At 33.4% G+C, this 22,225-nt stretch overlaps 3 protein-coding genes across 7 annotated transcripts; 1 reads left to right on the top strand and 2 right to left on the bottom strand.

The window, feature by feature from the left end:
- Window positions 1-4,877: 4,877 nt before the first annotated feature.
- On the bottom strand, window positions 4,878-8,799 carry LOC131666303 (SET and MYND domain-containing protein 4-like). The gene is made up of 5 exons (XM_058938846.1): window positions 7,640-8,799; window positions 7,300-7,559; window positions 7,028-7,219; window positions 6,814-6,954; window positions 4,878-6,718 (listed from the first exon to the last, which is right to left on the bottom strand). The coding sequence occupies exons 1-5, from the start codon at window positions 8,556-8,558 to the stop codon at window positions 6,437-6,439; spliced, it is 1,794 nt and encodes a 597-aa protein (XP_058794829.1). The 5' UTR covers window positions 8,559-8,799; the 3' UTR covers window positions 4,878-6,436.
- A 362-nt stretch (window positions 8,800-9,161) lies between these two features.
- LOC131666302 (general transcription factor 3C polypeptide 3-like) lies at window positions 9,162-22,007 on the top strand. Of its 5 annotated transcripts, XM_058938841.1 has the most exons (12): window positions 9,168-9,626; window positions 16,478-16,639; window positions 16,828-16,979; window positions 17,066-17,334; window positions 17,398-17,727; window positions 17,790-18,096; window positions 18,348-18,477; window positions 18,532-18,789; window positions 19,151-19,339; window positions 20,951-21,268; window positions 21,331-21,573; window positions 21,651-22,007. In XM_058938841.1, exons 2-12 carry the CDS (start codon window positions 16,481-16,483, stop codon window positions 22,005-22,007), a joined length of 2,712 nt encoding a protein of 903 aa, XP_058794824.1. In that variant the 5' UTR covers window positions 9,168-9,626; window positions 16,478-16,480. The 5 variants fall into 5 exon arrangements, with proteins under 5 accessions (XP_058794825.1, XP_058794827.1, XP_058794824.1 ...); XM_058938843.1 differs by lacking the exon at window positions 9,168-9,626 and having other exon boundaries at window positions 16,482-16,653; XM_058938845.1 differs by lacking the exons at window positions 9,168-9,626; window positions 16,478-16,639 and having other exon boundaries at window positions 16,885-16,979; window positions 17,040-17,334.
- LOC131666305 (uncharacterized) lies at window positions 13,122-14,288 on the bottom strand. Its single transcript, XM_058938848.1, has 2 exons — window positions 13,295-14,288; window positions 13,122-13,210 (listed from the first exon to the last, which is right to left on the bottom strand). Exons 1-2 carry the CDS (start codon window positions 14,254-14,256, stop codon window positions 13,141-13,143), a joined length of 1,032 nt encoding a protein of 343 aa, XP_058794831.1. The 5' UTR covers window positions 14,257-14,288; the 3' UTR covers window positions 13,122-13,140.
- Window positions 22,008-22,225: the final 218 nt, after the last annotated feature.

Below are 22,225 nucleotides of genomic sequence, written 5' to 3'. Positions count from 1 at the left end.
TATCAATTACATCTGTACAAATGTAACGCGTCACTTGATCAACAAGTTCCTTCGTTGCAGACGTGCAATTTAAAATAGAACGTAGTTAATATAGTTTCCTAACATTAATTCATAGTTTATCCTAACTTCTTTTTTTTTTGATAATTTAAAAAATAATCCTCAAACGATTAATGTATATCTTGTTCACCCAAACACTCCCGTAATAGGAAGAAAACGCAGACGATTTTTCCGAGCAAAATGCCTAGGTACAACTACGTGCTTGCGCTCACGCACGCAGTACGCTGCATACACGTGTGCTCTATAGATTTCATGGTCATCAGTAAGAATTGTAAAATTTGTCATTACGAAATAATAGATAAAGCCTGTTGCATCATCGATGCGAGTTCAAATTCGTAAAAGAGACAGTTTTCTTCTGAAAATTAAATCGGTCACATTTTAGTTGGAAACAATGAAAATTTTTTTAGCACCTTCAAATTTAAAGAAATTCGGGAAATTTTAAGCCTAAAAACATGTATAGTGCTCGTCGCTTATTAGCTTACGATAGCCTCGCTAGCCTCGAGCTCCGATAATTGATGACACCCACTTAAAAAAGGGTCTTTGGGAATCCTTCGACTATTTTTTTTGCATCAAACTGACCGTTATACTTTAGGAGCACACCATAATTTGACATCTTGTTTCTATCCTCATCCAATGAAAATTAATTTTCCCAAAAATTTGTAAACACTCATAGCAACTATCGTCGAGTTCGCTACGATAGACTAATATCAAATCCATCTCTCGAAATGTTCAGAGAGCAACAGCTTAGCTCCGCTGTACTCTCTTATATGTAAACTTATACTTTTTCAGAGTCGCTTGGTTCACTTCATATATTTACTTTCCGTTTATTAAATAGAGCTTAAGTTAAATTTGACTTCTTAATTAATTTTATCCTCTATTTCACCCGTTTGTTATTAACATTAACGTGCGGCTTGCGGAATGACAGAAAACTATTCTTTTTTCAAGAACTATTAAATTTCCTACCAAGTATAAAAACAAAATCATACATTAGGCGTTGAAGTAAAAGGCGGGAAACTCGAAAGTGAACGAGAGAAAAGAATTGCGAACATTGATGAAAGTTTGAGAACGATTGGCATTTTTTTTATAATGCGACATTGGCTAAATTTTGAGAAGTTAATTGATAGCGTTGAACGGATACCAAATAATACATGCTATATATTAAAAACTGAATTATGTCAGACTTAAAAACATCGATTTTGTGTCAATTAGTTCGCAACTTCAGTAACATCTTCCGATCCAACTGAAATAAAAGACACTCATTCGCTGCAGTAATCTTCATCCTTCAAAATCCAATTCAACAATTTCACCTCTAACCAAAATCATATAAATTTCAAAGCCTCCTTCTGCATAAAAGAATCCTTTTAAATGAAAAAAAACTACGCCGTGAATACACATCACACCAATTTGCTAGTACATTCGATTACATGACCTCCCGCCTGCGCAGCTATATAAAGCGGAGGGGATCAGACTTACTCGTTTTCATTATCGCGCGAGCAAGCGAAGCGACAGTACCGTTTTCTCGTATTCTGGAAAAGCACTCGGCGATGAAAAAATCCAATCCGCGTGTGAACGTCAGTTCGTGATAACACAGTGACTGCGTGAGATAGATTGAGGAAAATTTAAGTATTGCAATTGGAGCTTTTCTCTCTTGCAACGCGAACGCGAGCGCGTCGATTTCTGGAACATTCGGTCGCCACCGCCTGCGCTAGATAGGCGCGGAAAGCGTATTTATAAGCTGTGTTTAAAGGAACAGGTGAGTGCCTATGTAATTTATTTTTTCATTTGACTTATGAATTATCTTGCTGGTGAGTGTTAATTTAGTGTTATTAATGACAGAAAACATCGTATTGATTCGATGGCATTATAAGGTCCAAATCGATGATAAAAACGAGCGAATATTTCAAGTTTGTTATATTATTTTCACAGTATAAAGTCTGAGTGCGTTAAATAAATGATGCTTGATCAACGTATTTATTTACAGAGTATTTAAATGATAAGACATCGATGATTAGTAATATCTGAAAATTATCATTGCAGGTCAACCGTATAAAAATGTTGCCTCCAGACGAACCTGACAGTAGCAATCTCGACCTTAGTAGCGAAATTTCGAGCAGTACAGCTCTCCCCACCATCACGACGACAGCGGCAGCAACGACAGCTGAGCCAGGAATGTTCGTGGCTGTTCTCGATCAGTTGCGCGCCGAGTTGTCTGAGGAAAGGCGCAAACGCGAGGCACTCGAGGCGCGACAGCGACAACTCGCTGTACACCTGTACCTCGTGGTTGATGAGCAAATTCGGAGTATCAAAGCGATCAAAAAACTGGTTCAAGGTGTGAGAGAGGGTAAAGAAGATCATCTGAACGAGATGCTGGTAACTATGAAAAGAATGAAAGCCGCTTGGGGAAAGAAATCGCCGAGAAGTTTCAGCAAGAGAATGAAGGGCGCCAAGATCAGTGACTGATATAGTTTTTATAATACAGTGAATGAGTGTTCGTGTGTTTTGTGAATATTTTAGAGGCGATAAAGTGAGTGAGAAGAATAATGGTAATATTTCGTATGTACGTATGTGCTGATATACATGATATTTTTCTAAAAAGTTACGATGTACGCTGATATAAAAAAAGGCTTAAGAACCAATCAATGCTCATTACCATAATAGACGATATTTTTTTAATAGTACGTAATTCCCATGGTACTATTGGAAAAGTCACATATGGTAATAGTTTGTGATAAGGCTGTGATCATAAATCAATCAGCAGTACAATTTTTCAACGGTATTAAGAAAATATATATACTGTTTTTACGATCAAATGTCAATTAGTGCAGCTAATATGGTAGTAGTTTCTAATAAAACATGAAATCTCACTTTCTGTTACAAGCTATTACGAAATATATCAGAATCGTTTAGAGAGATGAAATTAAAGTTTCTAATGGAGCTGATAGGTTACACGTGTTTTTGTTTATCTGGCGTCATCGAGAAAGTGATACAGTTGATTATTTTCTCTTGTACTATATGATTCTTACATTGTTACAGACAAGCTTTAAAAGATTCTGGAATGTAAGCTGTATATTTTTTTTTTACTTATCGAATTGTTTTGGATTCTAACTGGTAGATTCGAGACCAAAATTAAGTATCCTTGTTATGGTTATACAGTGAATTTAGCGTGAGTGCTAGTCACTTTGATTGTATCTTCAATTTTTTCAATTTATTTATTTTTTTTCAATAATATCCATATTGTTGAATAATTGTGAATCGTCAATCTCGCATATGTACAAGAACAAATGTTATAATGTATATCAACGAAAGACTGACATGCTTTCAAATTAATCGAGCTCCAATGCAATATTCATGTTACGAATGTAAATATTGCCATGTATTTTAAGTTGCGGAAGTTTAATTTACATATCTAATTTATTTATTAAGGTTGATCTAATTTTCATTAAAATATTAAGTTTCTTAATAAATTAGATTGCAAAGTAAGATAGTTGCGTACCTTTTTATTGCATGTACCTTTCTTATATCAATATTTATACATCTAGTTTTGAATTACTGTTGAATATGATTACATTTTTATTTGTTTAATTCTCATTTTTACTTCATTTTTCGCGTAAAATATTTATTGATTTTTCGCTTTATTTCAGCGGTGTCTGATGTTAATTGATCGAATTTCGACTGACACTTGACGAGTGTGTTTATTTTAGCTGTATGGTAACAAGTACACAGTTATTCGAGCGACGTTTATTAAATTTTGCAAGTAATCTCATTTGAATGATGATAGGTCAATATCGCTTGTTTTTGTCTCTCATATTGTAATAATAAAGATTCTAGAATGTGCTTACACGGTCAATCGCGTAAATAAATTAAGTAACATATTTCCAATTTAAACCGACATAAACAATTGAAATAAAAAATAAAAAATGTGTAGTAAAAAATAGACAAATAGCTGCATCAAATCCAGTTAATATAAATTTGCACAATACTGTTATCTAATTAATTAATAACATTCGTTCCAACAGGCTACATGTACATAGGTTTGTAGTGACATTTCATGCCATAGATGAAATTAAAGTTTAAAGCTCCACGATTTCCAACAGTCGTAATATAATCAGAGAGCAAAGATTAGGTAAGTTAAATCTCGCATCAACGCCGACAAAGAAAATTTTGCTTCATCGATCAATTTACGTCACACTATATAGTTTGCCTATATTGTAATTGTAATATATCGACAATATTATTAGTTTTCCAAATTATTTATTCTTCCAAAAAAGTCACCGATTAATCTACGTTTGACCATTGCGACATCGTGAAGTAATCGATAACTGCGACAGCATCATTTGATATGAAAACTACAACCAGCAATGAATAAGGTTTCACTATCAACATCATGATTTGCATAATATCTGGACGTATATCTATCACATCGTTCGTAATATTGTTCGAATCAGATGTTTCGAAAGTTTTATTTCAGTAAAATCTCATTAAAATCAATCACATATAGATATTGCAATACTTAAATTTTTTATTTTGCGCATGAAAATGTTGAACAACTCTGGAACTATAATCATGTTAATTTCGTTCGTCAACGTTAAAACATAAAACAACGTTTTACTGTTGTGATCGGTTACGTTTAGATATCAACGGTTGATTCATTTCTGAACAAAGCTGTAAAATAAATGGAAATCATTGAAAAACGCAAACCTAACTTTTATTAAAAGCTGTCAAATATAATTAACCTACCTGAATTATTCCGAACATCAATATCGTAGCCAAATTTTCATAAATAATACATTAAATTAATCAATACATTAGGACATCCTTAACTTCCGATACATTTTGCAACATAACATTGCGAACGTGTGCTTCATATAATCTACTTTTTGTAAGTTCGGAAAATTAATAAATACGTCGGAAAGTAATAGTACATTACGATATAAGTGTATCATAATGTACAGGAATTGAATGCATTGAATTAATACCCGTATGCGATAAAATATCCGACTTTACCGGAGAAACAAGTTCTTTTTAAATACCACTTATAACGGTATATCTCAGCGTATATTTCTAACGCGTTGATGTTAACAACACTTCACCAAAAAGTGAGATTTCCATTGGAAAATTAAAAAGTTCTCTGTATGCTAAAGAAAGTAAAATTTGTTTTTACAAAGTACTTCACTTGCAGGTAGCCCTAAGCTATAATTCCCTTTGAAAGAACTGCAACAGCCTGTGTTGTGTAATATAGCTTGGTTTTGTTTCCAAATCAGCCTGGAAAACCATACACATTTATATTGACTCTAATTGTAGTTTATAATTGTACACACACGGGCGCGCGCGTATGTATATCAACAAATAGACCAATAGCACATTAATAATGAATTTAATCGATGTCTACATTTTCTCCATGATTCTGAAACTTCGACATCGAGAACACAATATTTTTAAAATTACCATACACTTCGATACTAGTGCGAGAATAGTACGTTACGATACAAGTGCGGGAAAGTAGATTCTTGTCTCGTGTGGCGTTTACGCCTGAGTGAAGCGAGTCTATAATTCGAATGCAATTGAATTCATTGAGTCTAGGGCTGGTCTAAATCGCGTTGTTTGGGTTCTAAATTTTCGTGACATCTCATAGTTCCGAATATTATTTTTCCGAGGTGATTTATCACGTGATATCACGTTTTCCCACGAAATCACGTAAGAAATCACGTGATTTCTCGTGTGATTTTTTTCAACTCGAATTTTTAAACGCATACATGCCTATAGTTTACAGTAAGTGAACGCCAACTACCAAAAGCCAAATATAAGTTGGTCTGGTGGACTTTCCGTGTAATTATAAAAGCTCAAAAATGCAAAAATAATTATTATAATTTAGACATTTTTTATAGTCTCAATGTTATCAATATTTAAATAATAACAAAATTAATATTTCTATTTCCTCGAGTTTCAATGCGAGTAAATGATTAAGTAAACATTTTATTTTATTGACATTTTGATAACATTCAATAATACATCCAATAATGATAAATATTTTCAGATTCATTTTGTCAAAGCACAAGTATCTGCATGCATTGAAATATGCATTGAAATAGTTCTATTTATTCTTACTTATTGATAATTAAATGATTTACTTAACTAACCGTAGTAAGTTGTTAATCGCAGTCAAATTCACGAATTAGTTCATTCTTTTCAAAATTTTTAAATAAATACACATTTATAAAATACGAGATGTAAAAAATTAAATATACTTTTCATTTTTCTTAAGAAAAGATTCTCAATTTAAATTTTTTTCTAAAATTCAATTGTAAAAGTATTTGATTAAAAATAAATACATTTTTCAAGTAAACTTAATAAAAATACCATAAAAATGCAGTGCACATTTTTAACACTGATTAGGCATGTCATACTTCTCACCATACAATATGTATAAAGCTTTTCTAACATATCTCCTAAATCGAATATTATAATTAAAAGCTGCTTGATTTTTAAAGTGTTTGTAAACTAATTCACTGAGTTTTAAAGCTTGATGTAATGATACTTCATCAATTTGTTGCCAATCATGGGACTGATTATTGATAAACTGATTTTCCTTGAATTCTTTAGCAGCAAACAACATTTGTTGAAATTCCAATAAGAGCTTTGTCCAACTAACAGAATCACTTTTCTGTAAAAGTAATGTAGTATTTGGTTATAATATTCTTGTATTATTTATAATGTGCTAATAAAAAATAATAAATTATAAAATACTTAATACTTTACATTTAATGTCAAATTATAATTAAATGACCAATTTTCTTTACAAGCTGTGCATTTACAAGTAAAATAATAATGGTCTCGTAAGAAGCTATTTCTATCTAACATATCTTTTCCATCTAGTAGGGGACCATAGCTATAGAAAATCTGTAGTATAAAATTTATTACATGTTAAGTCAAAATTAATCAATTTTTTTAAACAATTAATTTTTTTCATTACTTGCTCATTTTTTTTAATTGTTTGAGTAGCGAACAGAACTACTGTACGTTGTGGTAGATTCAGCATTAAAGTATTTGGAATGCAACTGTGATTAACTAGACTACTAAATGGTGCAATAAAATGACCTTTAGGAAAGTTACAGTCATTTTGACATTCATTCAGTATATTTGGACAAGTACAGCCTGATTGAAACTAGAAAAATGTAGAGTAAATTTGTCAGTAGTTAAATTATAAAAATATTAGAAAATAAATGTTCAACTTATATACTTTACACAGTACTGATTCAAGTTAATAATATCTCCAAGCTTCATTAATATATTTTTGAGAATAAAAATATTATCATCAGATATATTCATTATGTCTGGTTTTTCTTTGTAAATAATATTTGTATACTGAAACAACAAATATATAATCACTCCTTCAGAAAATGTATCATAATTACTTTGTCTTCTGTTAGGAAAACTTTGCAAATTATAACAAGTTCCAAATTTACTTTCACCTAAACTAATATCCAGTAACATTCTTTCTGTACCTGAAAAAAAAACTAAATTAAAAATTGTCTCTGAGTTTTTTTACTATATGTAAAATAAAGCTAATGAGTTAAGAGTTAACCATTGTCATCATTATTAACAGTCTTAGCTAAGTTTATTACATTTTGAAAGCCTTCTGCTTTTACAGCTTTAATAATCATTCTTGTTGCAAGGCGCATTCCTGTTCTAAATAAATCAGTATCAGTATACAGACAAGGTAGCACAGAGCATTCAATATCATGATATTCTTTTCTGGCCACTTTTTTACAAGCTTCACTACAATAAATTGAAAAAACACAAAAATCGCATGGAATTCCTACCCATGTAAAACTCAAGCAATGAGAACAAACAAGATATATTTGATCCAATTTTGGAAAACAAGCATATGTCTTTTCCGCTATTATTATGTCTCCAGGCTTTATATCTTTGTTTGCTATATAATGTCTACCATACATTTTATTATACTTTAATGTAACAGACTTTGTAATTCTGAGAGTCTTTACAGAATTTATTATGTTTGGTAGTTCAAGTACTGTATCAACAATTTCTTCATCATAAAGATTTAAACTTTTAACTGATTTGTGTAATGCCTCTTCTGCTAGTTTTGTTTTTCTTTCTTTGATAAATCTAAGACATTTTTTTTTACGGTCATTCAGTTTAGATTTCAATTCCTCAGACTTGGTGCATTCTAAAGCTTTGGCAATGTCAATAATACATTCCTCATAATGGTGCAGATGTATTAATAAAGCAGATCTATTACTGTAGCCTAAAGCTAATTTTTCACTACCTGTAGGTGCAAAGGCAATACTTTTTGTATACAGTGAAAGTATGTCTTGATGAATTTGTTTGTTGTGTTTTTTAATATATAATTGGTTTCCATCTTTTCTAGCTCTTTCTGAAACTTCTGAACACTTTTTAAAAATATTTCCAGTCTTTTCTTGATTATGAAAATATAATTTTACTTCTAAAAGTTCTTGAAGAAAATGCTTTCTATTTTCCATTGTTTTATGATACTCAGCTTAAAAAGATATTTTAAAAGAGAATATTGAATAAGTATCAGTGATAATATTATACACTGTAGAGATAAACTGTAATTTATATGAATAAAACGATTTTTCTCGAAGCTTTAATTTGGTATAACATTTAATCTAGGCAGAGTATGCAATTGCTGAAACATAATTACTATTGACATTCCAAGATTGGCATTATTGTTTATGTTAAGCACACTTATCAGTCACCTAAACTTTAACATTGATACTGGAAGGTAATCTATCTCGGGTCTTAAAAGTTAGTGCCCATAATTACATTTTTTAAATAATTATGAAATTAATAACATAATTAGATTGTTCATCAAATTTGTAATCAATTATCTAATTAAACTTTTTTTAGTTCGTCCACAATCGACCCCATAAAAAGGAAAAAATAAGTTTAGGCGCCAACCCCTCAGCGCTCAAATATTATTTTGGTAAAAGTGATTGTAAGATGTGTTAAAAAACAAAATGTGAAAATGCTAATAGATAATTAGTATCGCGCAAAATCAGCGCCCGTAATGAAATCGTACCTAGAATCATTAATTTGATAGTTATGGCTGGAGCTCAAATGTTACGAGGAGAATGCTTGAGGGCCAGTCGTCGAGGCATCGAAAAATCAACACGCTTATTAAAGCTAATTCTTGTTCACCACTTTTTTAAAGATTATTACAATTGCTTTTATAATAAAAAAATGTACTCATTAAAATTATTGTATTGATTATTTTAAATTACCGTCTTACAGTGTGTGTATGTGTGTATATATATATAATAAAAAACACGATACGTCACAATATGTATTTGGTTCGGCACATGCGTGCGCAGTACGTTGCTGTATGCAGTATTGTTGTTTTACTATTGCATGAAACATGTTAAAATTAGATATTAGATTAAAAATCGTAATTATAATTATGTTTGTGTTTACGAAATATAATTAAATTTATTTTAATTGAGTTAATATTGAAGAAATGACGTGATTGAGTTCTCTATCAATTCCGATTGTGATCTGGACACGACAGTAATGCCAGCAAAAATTTTAAGGTGAGGATTTCTAACCAATATTTTTGTGTTTACTTATTTTAACGAAAACAATTTAACTTTGTTGAAAAAATACCCGTTCATACGGACACGGATACGGAGAATATTTTAGCAAATATTATGTTTGAAGCAAATAAGTATAAATAATATCAGTAATAGTTAAAAATTGGCTGCAGTTCTCACTTTTTTTTTTCGTGGCGTATTTTTTTGTATCATGAGTTTTAATTGGAGCGGTGTATGTGTGATTTCTTAAGTAAATGAAGATGGACATAAAAATGGAAGTAAGTTCAGAAGAAACAGATACTGAAGAAGACTCTAACAAAATAGACTTAGTATTACCACAGAAACATTTCATCATGGACAATAATGCAGTCTTGGCACCTGTTGAGATAGAGGAACTTGATCCAGAGTCTATCAACAAAATGAATTTGAATATGGGTGAATTCATTGAAGCAGAGGCCATAAAGATTCATAATATACCTGATCAGCTGTCAGTGAGTCAACCTGTACAGTATGTCGACTACAATCAATTAAATGAACCAATGACTGACACAATGACTGATACAGAAGAGCAGAATTTACTCAGTGTTGAAGAGGAAAATTTAATAACCAAACAGTTTTTAAATGGTGAATTAACATTTTCTGAGTTTACAGAGAAAATGGATCAAGGTGTTGAAATTGAATTGGAAGAAATTGAAATAAGGTAAGTGGATAATAATATTATTTTTTAACTTCTCATATAATCACTTTAATGTGAAATTTTTACAGTAATACAGTTAATCCAGCTAGCGAACCACCTCCTCAGACAAACAGTCAAGTAGCATCACCTAAACCACAGAAAGCTGCTAAAAGTCGATCAAGGCGACCAAGAAGAAATCTCCCACCAGCTCTGCAAGGCCTAATGGGTGAGGCAAACTTGCGATATGCTAGAGGAGAAATTGAGCTTGCTACTCAAATTTGTATGGAAATCATAAGGTACATTGATATTTATTTTCTTACCTCATGTTACATACTATCAAAAATATATTTCTAACTTGAACATTTTTTTATAGGCAGGTACCAAACGCTCCAGAGCCATTTCACACACTGGCTTCAATTTATGAAAATGATCAGCCAGAAAAAGCCATGCAATTTCAGCTAATAGCCGCTCATCTGAGTCCTAAAGACTCTGAGCTGTGGGTACGCTTAGCAACATCATCTTTAGCATCTGGCAATTTAAGACAAGCGCTTACATGCTATTCTAAAGCTATCCAAGCAAGTCCTAAAGACATTGAATTGTATGAAATTCGTGCTAAGCTTCAAGAAAAGTTTGGAGACAAAAAGGCTTACATCCGAGCCTACTCAAAGTTATTGCATCAATTCGGACCAGAGGATGGTGTTCACATTGTAGCTTATGCTAGAAACTTAGCTGAGAGGTGTATGAAAGAAAATATGTACGAAATAGCTGCTGATGGTATGGACAACATATTTAAAAAATGTCCACAATTGGTTACTCTAGCGGAAGTCAACATCATGATAGATATTCTTATTCCATTGAGACAATTCACCAAATGTCTCGACATTCTCATCAGTTATGCGAAAATCATAATCGAGTATGTTCCCGAGAGCACTAGTATTGCTGCTTGTTATATTCCCGCTGATTTGCCAGTCGACCTCAAAGCCAAGTGCATAATTACAGTAATCGAGCTCAATGCAATCACTATCGCAGACACGCTCATTCCCGACTTTCTTACTACGGAAAATCCTGAAATCTCCGGTGACTTGTTCCTCGACATCGCCGAAGCATTCATGAATAAGAAGGAATTCAGACGCGCTTTGGATCTACTGGAGCCACTCGTCAACAGTCAAAACTTCAGTCTGGCCGCGGTGTGGCTACGTCATGGAGAATGTTGGATAGGTTGCAAAGATTTGAATAAAGCAATCAAGTCCTACGAGATGGTACGTAAATTGTCGCCACTGCATTTGGAAGCTCGCATGGAGTTGGCTAAGCTTTACAAGCTTAAAGGTCAGTTCAACAAAGCTGTGCAAGTTTTGAAGCAGGATATCGAGAAAGATAGTCTCGATCCAGCTGTTATTTACGAAAGAACAAAGTTACTGCTGAAAGTCAAAAGATACGACGAGTTCTTTGAATCAGGGTTATTGTTACTCTCTAGACATTGTATCACATTGAGATCCAGGCTTGAGCTTACCGCTTTAAGCCGAACCAGCGCGTTAAGGCAGCGTACGGAAATTTTATACAGGGATAGACTGTCGAGAGGAGAACCTTTGCACGACGAGAATGCACCAACTTTTTGTTCGAAGGAAGATCCGACAAAGAAGCAAGAATTCAATCTTGTCTTGCAGATGTGTCACTTGGCGTGTAAACTCAAGAAATACGGCCTCATGCAACGTATCTGTTTCACGACACTCACGTCCAAACGCTTCGCCGCAGAAAACAGTCAAATTATGTATCTTTGCTTAATTGCTTGTATTCGTAATAACGATTCGTTCGCAGGATTTAACATCGTTCGCGAGCTCGTACGTTCAAAGAAACGTTCCAAAGCTTGGAATTTATTGAACATTATTATTCAGAGGGCCGAGGATTCACGTCACAATAGATTCATGATGAGACAGTTGGGCAAAGAGGATGTGTTTTCCTATCTGCATATATTACACGCAAATAATTGCCTTGTGTCGGGCACATACAAGTATGCTTTGAATGATTACATTTCGCTTTTCAAAGTTAAGCCCAGCGCGTTGTTAGCTCTGCTTGTTGCGGTTACCTGCTTGCAGATGGCTTGTCAGAAATTCTCATCCAAGAAGAACCAGTTGGTTACTCAAGGTATTTTTTCCAAGATATGACTGATTAAAATATATCGCAAAAAATTAACCATTTACTTTTTTATTTTAGCCATGGCATTTTTGAAAACCTACATGGAGCTACGAGGCGAACAAGGCTCACAAGAAGCCAACTACAACATGGCACGAGCTCTGCATCAGTTAGGTTTACTCACTGGTGCTATACATTTTTACAGCAAAGTTTTGGAACTACCAGCACCCGAACTCGTTGAACAACACTCAAATTTGTTGGATCTCAAGAAAGAAGCCGCTTTCAATATGCATTTGATTTACATGCAGTCGGAAAATCATCAACTAGCGAGGACTTTCTTGGAAAATTATATTACTATTTAAGTGAGCGTTCATTCGTTTAATTTCATGCAAGTGTATAAAACTGTTGATATAGTTGTAAGGAATAAATTAATTTCTAAGATTGTTTAAGAATGTAATATGTTTTAATGTTACAATTCTGTATGAAATATAAAAATTGTGCGTAGTGCTTAATTTAAAAAAATAAAATATAAGTCATTCTTCGTGATAAGAGAGCGAAATAGAATGTAATAGAAGTATTCATTTACTAACAATTTTCTTATATATAAATTATAAAATAATATTTATAAATTCACTCTTAATCATCGACGTTGTTGGTGGTATTCCAAATAACGTGTTTGTTAATTACAGGAAATATTTAAAAAATTTGTCAAGTAATTGTTCTGTAATCTTTCAAGTTGTATACTACAATTTCTTCCATTTTGCCTAAAGCATCACATCTAAAAATGAGAAAAGGAAAGATTAATATTTCTCCAGATAAATAACAAACAAAAAATACATAGTGAAAAGTTACGTGTCATTACGTCTTTTTCCTCCGTTTTCTTACAATAGGTCCAGGTTCCTCGACATTTTTCTGCAGAGCCTTCTGCTTATGTGATTGTACAACGTGTTTAATGACCTCTATTTGATCGTCGAAAGGTTTAGTGCAATAAGCACAACGAAATTTAAATGCGTCAGAGTCATCGTTAAGATCTTTATTATACAGTAGCTCTTCGTCACTTTCATCAGTTATCGGTTCTTCTACAGCAGATCCTTCAACTCTCGACAGATTCAATCTTGCTTGACATAGTATATGTCTATTCAAATGTGCTTTCAAATCATCGGATCTTTTGCCGCAACTGTAACATTTGCAACCACCTTTAGTTCTGTAAATTGGATTTTTTGGTTTTCTGTATTCTTTCAGTACAGGCACGATATTATAATTAGTTGATAAATGCTTGTTGTGAGTAAAAACTCCATTATTATATTCATTTTTGGCAGCTTCGATAGCTCGTTCGACATTGGTACACGGCATTGGTTTTGATCTCGGTATCAAAAGTTCGACCCTACCGTAGATCGTGGTATTCCCACCGAAATTATTATCGCCAACATTGGGTTTCGTGCCACAAGGACAATTCAAGAAAGCCGAATTATCAGCCGACATGTTCCACTCGACGCTGCCAACACTCACAGTCTCGCTGATGTTCGTACCCAAATCGATGATTTGATGCGGCACCCAATCGCGTAAATGAACTAAATCACCTGGTCTCTGCACGATTATTTCGAACGGTATCGACCACTTTCTCAACAAACTCGGCAACACCATAAATTCTTTGTGATACGTTGGCATCGGACACCACGGTGGATAACCACCTCGATGTGTTAAGTGATTGGCGAGGCGAATTTCTAACGCCCGTTCGAAGTGCAATTGCACTACTAGCCATAATCTGCATGCACCCCAGTGTAGTACGTTAACTCTGTCGAGTAAGCCGAAGGTTTTGTGCATCTCCTCGAATGAGTTGCGAGTACCCAGGTGTACGATTGGTATATTGATGCCGTGTTTTACCTCGAGACGCGGATTTATCTTTGGACTTGTGTGGTATGGGAAACTAATCAATGCTGTTGGTGGATTTACTATGGTGATTCCTTGCAAGCCTGTCGTTTTTCCACCGGACAAATCGTGGATTATGGACTCGTAGAAGTGTTCTAATTCCGCGAGAGTGTCCGGAATTTTAGCGGCAGATTCGTTCAAGCGCTGCGATGTTGAACCGTAGAAACTACTCGATGAACTTTCGTATAAACCTTCGTTGTTTATCTTTATGAGGTACGTCAGCTTTAGATTTTCCTTTTTTGTCTTGATGTAAGATTGTTGGAGAATCAGACGAGCTTTGTGGTCCGATAATGGCTTTAGACACTGGTGAAACTGCAATTACAAAAATGTTTCTTTTATAAATATTGAATTCTCTATGAATTTGAGCGTGTAATTTGACGAATTTCTTTATTTTTCACTACGACAGGCTTCTTCGTGAGAATAACAGCTGGCGTGATTCACGCATGTTTACAGTAGCTAAAAAAAGAATAGGGAAAAAGACGCTAGCAGTAGACACCGCATGTTGTTTTTTCGTTGCGTACTAGCGACTATTCCTTCGTTATTTTTCATTTTCAGCGTCTCGTGAAATTCGACAATTTGACAATCGCAAAACATTGATTTGTTTGCAAATCATATTTTTTGTTCTCGTCAATCGCGGCATTAGAATTTACGAAAATTGAAAAATACATCGAACGTACTCACCACGTTGCCACTACTCTCGATAACTTTAACTTTGCTCTTCTGGATCAGGTGTTTCGCTCTGTTGAGAGAAATGTCATGGTGATGCCGAATTATATCGTAAACTTTTCCCGGCACCATAATCGCATTATATTCATCTTCGGACATTTTTTTAAACTGCTACTCGCGAACTCAAACTGTGCATACGCCGAAATTAGACTGCCGGTTATAACGTTGCGCGTTCACTCGAGTGCGTGTTTTGTTCCGACCATTTACGAGCTTTGTTGAATGCTATAATCATTCGGTCAGATTGTTACATTTTAACAAGTATTTATTAATTATTTTTATTTAACGTGAAACCCGATGAATCTATTTCATTTAATTACGGATTAAAATAGACGAAAATTAACGACAAAAGAGCGAAAACCGTCCGTACCATGTTAGAACACTGCATCGACTGTCGTTCCTTTCGAAGATTTAAACAGACTCCCCTCTTCTCTCTCTCTCTCTCTCTCTCTCTCTCTCTCTCTCTCTCTCTCTCTCTCTCTTTCTCTCTCTCATTCGCTTATACTCGTCCTAAATAATCTAAGTATATATGCGTTTACGTTCTTCTATTTATAAGATTCTATGGTGAAAATCACACGTTCCAACGTTCTTAAGATGGCTATTGCATTTTTGAACGGCGCACATGCGATAAACCAATCATTATTGGAAAGAGTGAGTATGGTGCGAGCGAAGAAGCGCAGCGTAAGAGTGTCTGGCATTTCCATTTGTCAAACACGTGTCTTCCGTAGTGGGCAACAACGGAAATATAGAAAGATCTTTCGGATCCTTACAACGATGACTTGAGCGCTAGACTAAGTATAGTTTTTTAATTTTTATTTAAAAACTATAATCAGTTTGTTCGACTTATAAATACGATTATAGCTTTCTCAAATATAAAAATCCAACTTTTATTCTTCGATTAGTCTTGTAGGTCGCTATATGATTTATAATACCCGAACACTATTATTATCTTAGGTTTATCGTTTTGTCATGACTCAAACTATAGCCTAATCGTTTTGCAATGCTAGTAAAAATTTGAAAAAATTTCAAATAGCGTAATGGTATACAGAAATTTTGAACGAGTTATTTTTAATTTCATATTGTACAACCTGGAAATTTGTCGTAATCATATTCAGAGGCTTGAAAATGTATATGAAAACATTTAAGTATAAAAAGTCAGAGGAGGGTAACACATGCGTAGGCGCGCGCGACGAGTCCAAATTTATCTTGGAGGTAATTGGAAAGGAAAAGTCTGTGTGTGAGGGAGACCCTTCAAGCCAAAATATCGTGTAAAGCGTACTAGACGTGGCGAAGTTAATTTTCAAAGGAGATATATGAATCAACGGCAAATGTCCATTTTTCTCAACTTTATTTCGCAGAAGAAGCTTCTAAAATTACTTTCCGTTTGTTACAGATCATGACGACTTTGTGCTCTAGAATCGAGTTCAAGAAGCTGTGCGATCTTTTCGAGAATTTATCCAAATTGAAGGGCGTCCAAAAGTACAACGAACTCCAGAAGTTCACACAAAAATGCCGAGACTTGGGGAGAAACATCAAAGCCAGCGAACCCAATGCGGTAAGTTATACGACGTACGTGAAATTCTAGAAATTATTTCAAATTTTTAAATAGGTATTTTTTTATATTGTAATAGAGTGTATTGAGATCTCTTATATTATAAATAAAAAAAATAAATCAAAAATATATTTTGATTATACAGCGTGCTATAACTTATTTCCAATTAATTGATTTTTGGTATTTTGCAGGATACATCTCTGTTTCCCATTTACAGATTAATCCTACCATCGTTGGAACGAGAACGAGGACCTTATAATTTGAAAACTAAAAATCTAAGTGCATTGTACAAACGTGTGTTTTGCCTGTCGAAAGTTGCCTTTGAAAAAGTTACGAGCAATAAGTAAGATAACTATAGCATAAGGCGCAAAGAATACAATTTCGATTAAAAAAAATCTTTCAGACCAAAAATTAAAAAAAATTTTTTAGGCAAACGATAACAACTGGTAAAGTAGATGATCTCGCCGAACGAATTTATTGGGAACTCCGTGTTCGTTTGCCAACTACTAGTCAATTAACCGTACTGAACGTTAACAAATTTCTTGATGATGTGGCGGCAAGTCACGAAATGAGTCTACAAAAGGATGAGCTGTTCCAGCACTTTTTACGTAAGGTCAGTGCCGTTGAATTGAAATGGCTCACAAGAATTGTACTGAAAGACATGAAATTAGGTCTTATGCAAAAGAAAGTTTTTGAAGGTAATTTATATTTAATTGAAGTGTTGTGCATCGTACAAATCTAATTCAAAATGATATGTGCAGTAATTCATCCTGACGCAGAAGAACTTTACAATGTGAGTTCGAGTCTACGTCGGGTTTGCGAACGTTTTCCCCAAGTTGCGTCGGAATCTTCTAACGACTTGCCTATTGAAATTGAAATATTCTCACATATAAAACCGATGCTGTTGGAACGTTTTAGAATTGAGCAAATCGGCAAATTGTTTACTGACGATGGACAAAAATATTGTGTTCAAACGAAATTCGACGGCGAACGATCGCAACTGCATATGAAAGATGGGAAGTTTAAATATTTCACAAGACAGGGATATGATATTACGACGAATACATGTTATGGAGAGTTCGCTAATTCAGGTCAACATTACATAATCATATGTTCAAGATATTAATTTTTACTAATATACTTTTTGTAACAGGCTTTTTGACATCCAACATATCTCGACTATTGAATAGACAGTGCCATTCTATTATTCTCGACGGTGAGTTGATGGGTTGGCACAAAGAACGTCGAACTTTTGGTTCTAAAGCTCTCAGCTACGATGTAAAAAAGCTCACTAGCAAAAGTCATCATCAACCTTGTTTCGTTGCTTATGATATTCTTATGTACAATGACGAAGTATTGATTAATAAGCCATACTCTGCCAGATTTGATTATTTGAAATTTGCGTTCAAGGAGGAAGAAGGAATTTTGATGTTAAGCAGCAATGATACTGTTTCCAATGTGTGAGTCTTTTAAATTAAAAATAGATTGTTTGAGTTACATTAGAACGACGGGAATGAAAATCGTTGATAAGGTTTATTGAACGATAAATTTACAAGCCATGTGATATGGTTAACGACATTGATAACGTTCATCAGGTTATTTTGCTTTATCATTTAGTTTACAAAAAATGGTGCAATACCAAGTTCAAGCACAGCAAAGATCTTGGAAACCTTTCAGAGGAGATTCAACAATTAATGAAATGTTATTGCAGGGATCAATTAAGAAAATTTTTCAATGTCGCACTTGAGAAAAATGACGAAGGAATCGTCGTTAAGAGGCATGATTGTTTGTACAGACCTAATATTCGTGAGAAAAGCGGTTGCTATAAAATCAAAGCTGAGGTAAAAATTCAGAAACTTGTAATAGAAAGCCATACTAAAGATTTTATCTTTTAGTATTCCGACAACCTCGTGCAAGATTTGGATTTAATAATTCTTGGTGGTCACTACGGTCAAGGCCGTAACAGCGGCATCGTTAGTAGTTTCCTAGTTGGTATCGCAGGTGAGCCAATAAATAAGAATGGCATGCCCTCGGAGTTTTTTTCTGTTGTTTCTGTCAGTTCTGGTCTAAGTGACGATAATCTCAAGTCGTTGCAAAAGAGGTTTAAGGACTTGTGGAAGGATAAAAAGCCCATTGGAGTTGTTGGACCAAAAGTAAGATTTTTAATCCAGAATATGAATGGAATACCGACTAAATTAAACATTAAAAGAAAGATTATTGGAAAAACTTTTATCGTGAATCTATTTTCTATTTGTTGTTAATTTTGACTGAAAAGATAAGAGTTAATCATATTGTTATCTCATATTTAATTTTGTATGTTTATTAACAACTCGCATATGAAACAAGAATTTCATTATAAAAGAATGCCATAATTAATTATTATTCGGATTCGTAGGTTTTAGAAAACTAACTAAATAACATCAGAAAAGATAACAGATACTTATTTAAATACTTTTCCCATCGTCGATTCTTGAAAATCAAAGTTTAACATAAAGTTTCGCTTTCTTTCTTCAGTCCGAGCTTCCAGATGTATGGATTCCGCCAAAACAGTCCGTGATACTAAAATTACGCGCGTCCGAAATCGTAAAGTCACAAAACTATCCTCTTGGCTACACTTTGCGCTTCCCTCGAGTTTTACAAGTGAGGGATGACAAGAACTGGCATGATACTTGCGCTAAAGCCGAATTCTATAATCTTGTCAAGGTAATTGTCGGTTTTCTTGTGTTATTAATGATTTAAATAAAACATAATTTATTACTTTTGTACGTGAATAATTTTTATTTTAAAAATTCATTCTTTTTCAGCAATTTTCATTAAAAAAAGTGAAAAGAAGTGAGAACGAATCATCATTGCAGTGATCTTACAATTTATAAATTACAAACTTATCGATCGACGTACCTGCCATATCAAACAATTCTTCAACGAGAAATGTGATTAAATTTCTACATCTCGTATCCTTTTTCACCATTTCCGAGCATAACTTCAGACGATCTCTGCAAAACAAATTCTTAAATCCCTCAATATCTCATTGATCTTCTGTTCATCTAAATGCTGAACTGAAAAGTATGAATTGGTCGTTATGACACCAATTATTTTCATCTTCATCTTCTTATATTTATTCATGTCTTCATTTTTCAGAGTATCGCATCTACTTTCATGTTAATAAACTTCATCTTACACTCGTCTTGTAGTTCTTTTCCAGCTGTTAAATAAATTAATTGTGCGTCACCGTTGAACATAAAATTATTTGACTAAGTATCTGCATAACATATCACGTTTCTTTGTGTTAACGATGGCTGTATTGTTTCCAAAAGCAAATTATAAATGTCAGGCAGGATTTCGCAATTCAATCGAAGTGTTTCGGCCACCTTCGTGTTAATGATAATTCCCGATCGATATCACTTCGAGAAAGAGCTTTCTAGATACAATAACAATTCATCCGACAATCACATTGGATACAACTTGTTGAATTTTATTCCAAGATGTTTTTTATTCCGCTAACAATGAAGCCGCATGTATCTTTGCCAAACTTGACAATGCAAATTGTCAATGCTTGAGCCTCAAATTCTTCAATATCAGAGTTCTTTTTACCAAATAATACGGAGATGCTTACGACTTGTTTTTGCTATTCATCATCAAATCAAGCATAATCAAAGTATAAATGAATGCCTCTTTTCAAACAGACTACTATTCTCGACAAACTTTTTTTTGGTTTCTGTGTTATCGGGAAAATATTTGAAAAAGTACATGCAAGTGTCGTTGATTTTTGATCCATCGTGTGACTTCAAAGATGAGATTTAGATGATTTCCCATGAGTCCTAAATTTTCATTTAAATAACTTTCTATGAAGTAATTGATAACTTCAACCTTGGAGTTTATAGATCTTTCTATCACATTTTCTCTGTTTTGTTTGATTAGAAGATTTACGAAGCGATTTATTGTTAAACTATGTGTCACTCTCTTAGCTGTTTACTACACAAAACTGATTGTTCTTATCTAATGATTAAACGTTTACTTGAGCAGGTCTTGTACAGTGATAGATTAATAACAAAAAATAACTGAATACCATTGAAAGTTTTAAAAGTCATTAATTAGTTTACGAGATTTTATTTTTACCGATTTGTGATTTGTGATTAGTCACAGAAGTACGATTGCTACATGATATATTACAACTGTTCTTCGACAATATTACGAATTTTGGAGTAACACAACATAACTTTCATTTGTTATTTATTATAAGGTTTATTCCGTAAGGCTTTGAATTATATTAAAAATAAATAAACTATATTGTCAGATTACTTTTTATATTTGTAGGATCGAGGAATAGTGCAGAAGCTTACAAAGAGGAAAGTAAGAAGAGACGACATCGACGAGGTGTCTGATGAGGATGAACCGAGAATCCGCAAAATCAAAATGTCCCCTCGAAAAGTTTATGGTACTTTCGATCATAACGAAAATGACAATGTTATGCGTGTTTCACGTTTGTTTCAAGACAAGGAATTTGTCGTTATTAACGGCAATGCTGAATTAAATAGAAAAACTATTGTTAAAATTCTGCGAGAACATATGGCGAAAATCGTGCCGAATCCTTCAAAAGATACTTTTTGCGTCATCGTTGGTGATCCCCAAACAGTTAGTAAAGTATTAAGAACGCTTTTATGAAAATGTATATGATAGTATGTATTAAATTTCAGCTTCATGCTCAAAATTTAATAGCAAGCAGTAAGTATGATGTTGTTAAAGTAGACTGGTTGAAAAGAGCCACGAATCTGAAGAATCTTGCGAAAATTCAAGAATTTTATCCGTGGGAATTGTATTCTACAAGTCCGTTAACTCAACAAAGAATCGATGAAGTTTACGATCAGTTTTGGGACAGTTATGTCAATGATATTGATAAAGAGAGCTTGAAACGAGTTCTAGACAAAGTTGATGAATATGTAAGTTCGCGCTTGTAATCTGCTCTCAGAAAAATGTAATATTTCATTAATAAAATTGAAATCATCTTTAATTTCAGTTGCAAACCAACGATGAAATTCTCAATCCAGAAAAACACAAATTAGACAGACTTTTATTCGAGGAAGGAATTTCGCCATACTCAGTCTTCCGCGATATAGATGGTTATTTTCATAATCGAAACGACATAGAGAAGTACTCTTTCAAGTTTATGAGTGGAAGACCTGTAGACGAATTCAATCTCAACATTAATTATGTTTTTGTTGATGAAACTATCACCAAGAAAGAATTAGATTGTTACAAAAATCAGATAGCCAATGGTGATAGAGAAAAAAGTACATTTATTGTAAGCAATAAATGGATACGAGATTGTTTTAAGAGCCAAAAACTGCTTTCTATTGATAATTATCATGTGTAATTTTTATCAATATTCATTTTAAAATCATCGAATTAATTCATATTGATAGGTACATGTATATTATTGATAAGTCAGGCATATTTTGCTATTTCTTATGTGTGTTATATTCTTACATTTTTAAATCAATGAATATTGTTGATAAGTCAGGCATATTTTGCTATTTCTTATGTATGTTATAAACTTACATTTTTAAATCAATGAAAAATATATACTTAGCA

The sequence above is a fragment of the Phymastichus coffea genome, unplaced genomic scaffold (genome assembly GCF_024137745.1).
Source record: "Phymastichus coffea isolate CEN01 unplaced genomic scaffold, Cenicafe_Pcof_1.1 PCOF00058, whole genome shotgun sequence".
Taxonomy (NCBI): Eukaryota; Metazoa; Arthropoda; class Insecta; order Hymenoptera; family Eulophidae; genus Phymastichus; species Phymastichus coffea.
This window is presented reverse-complemented; position numbering and strand designations above follow the sequence as displayed.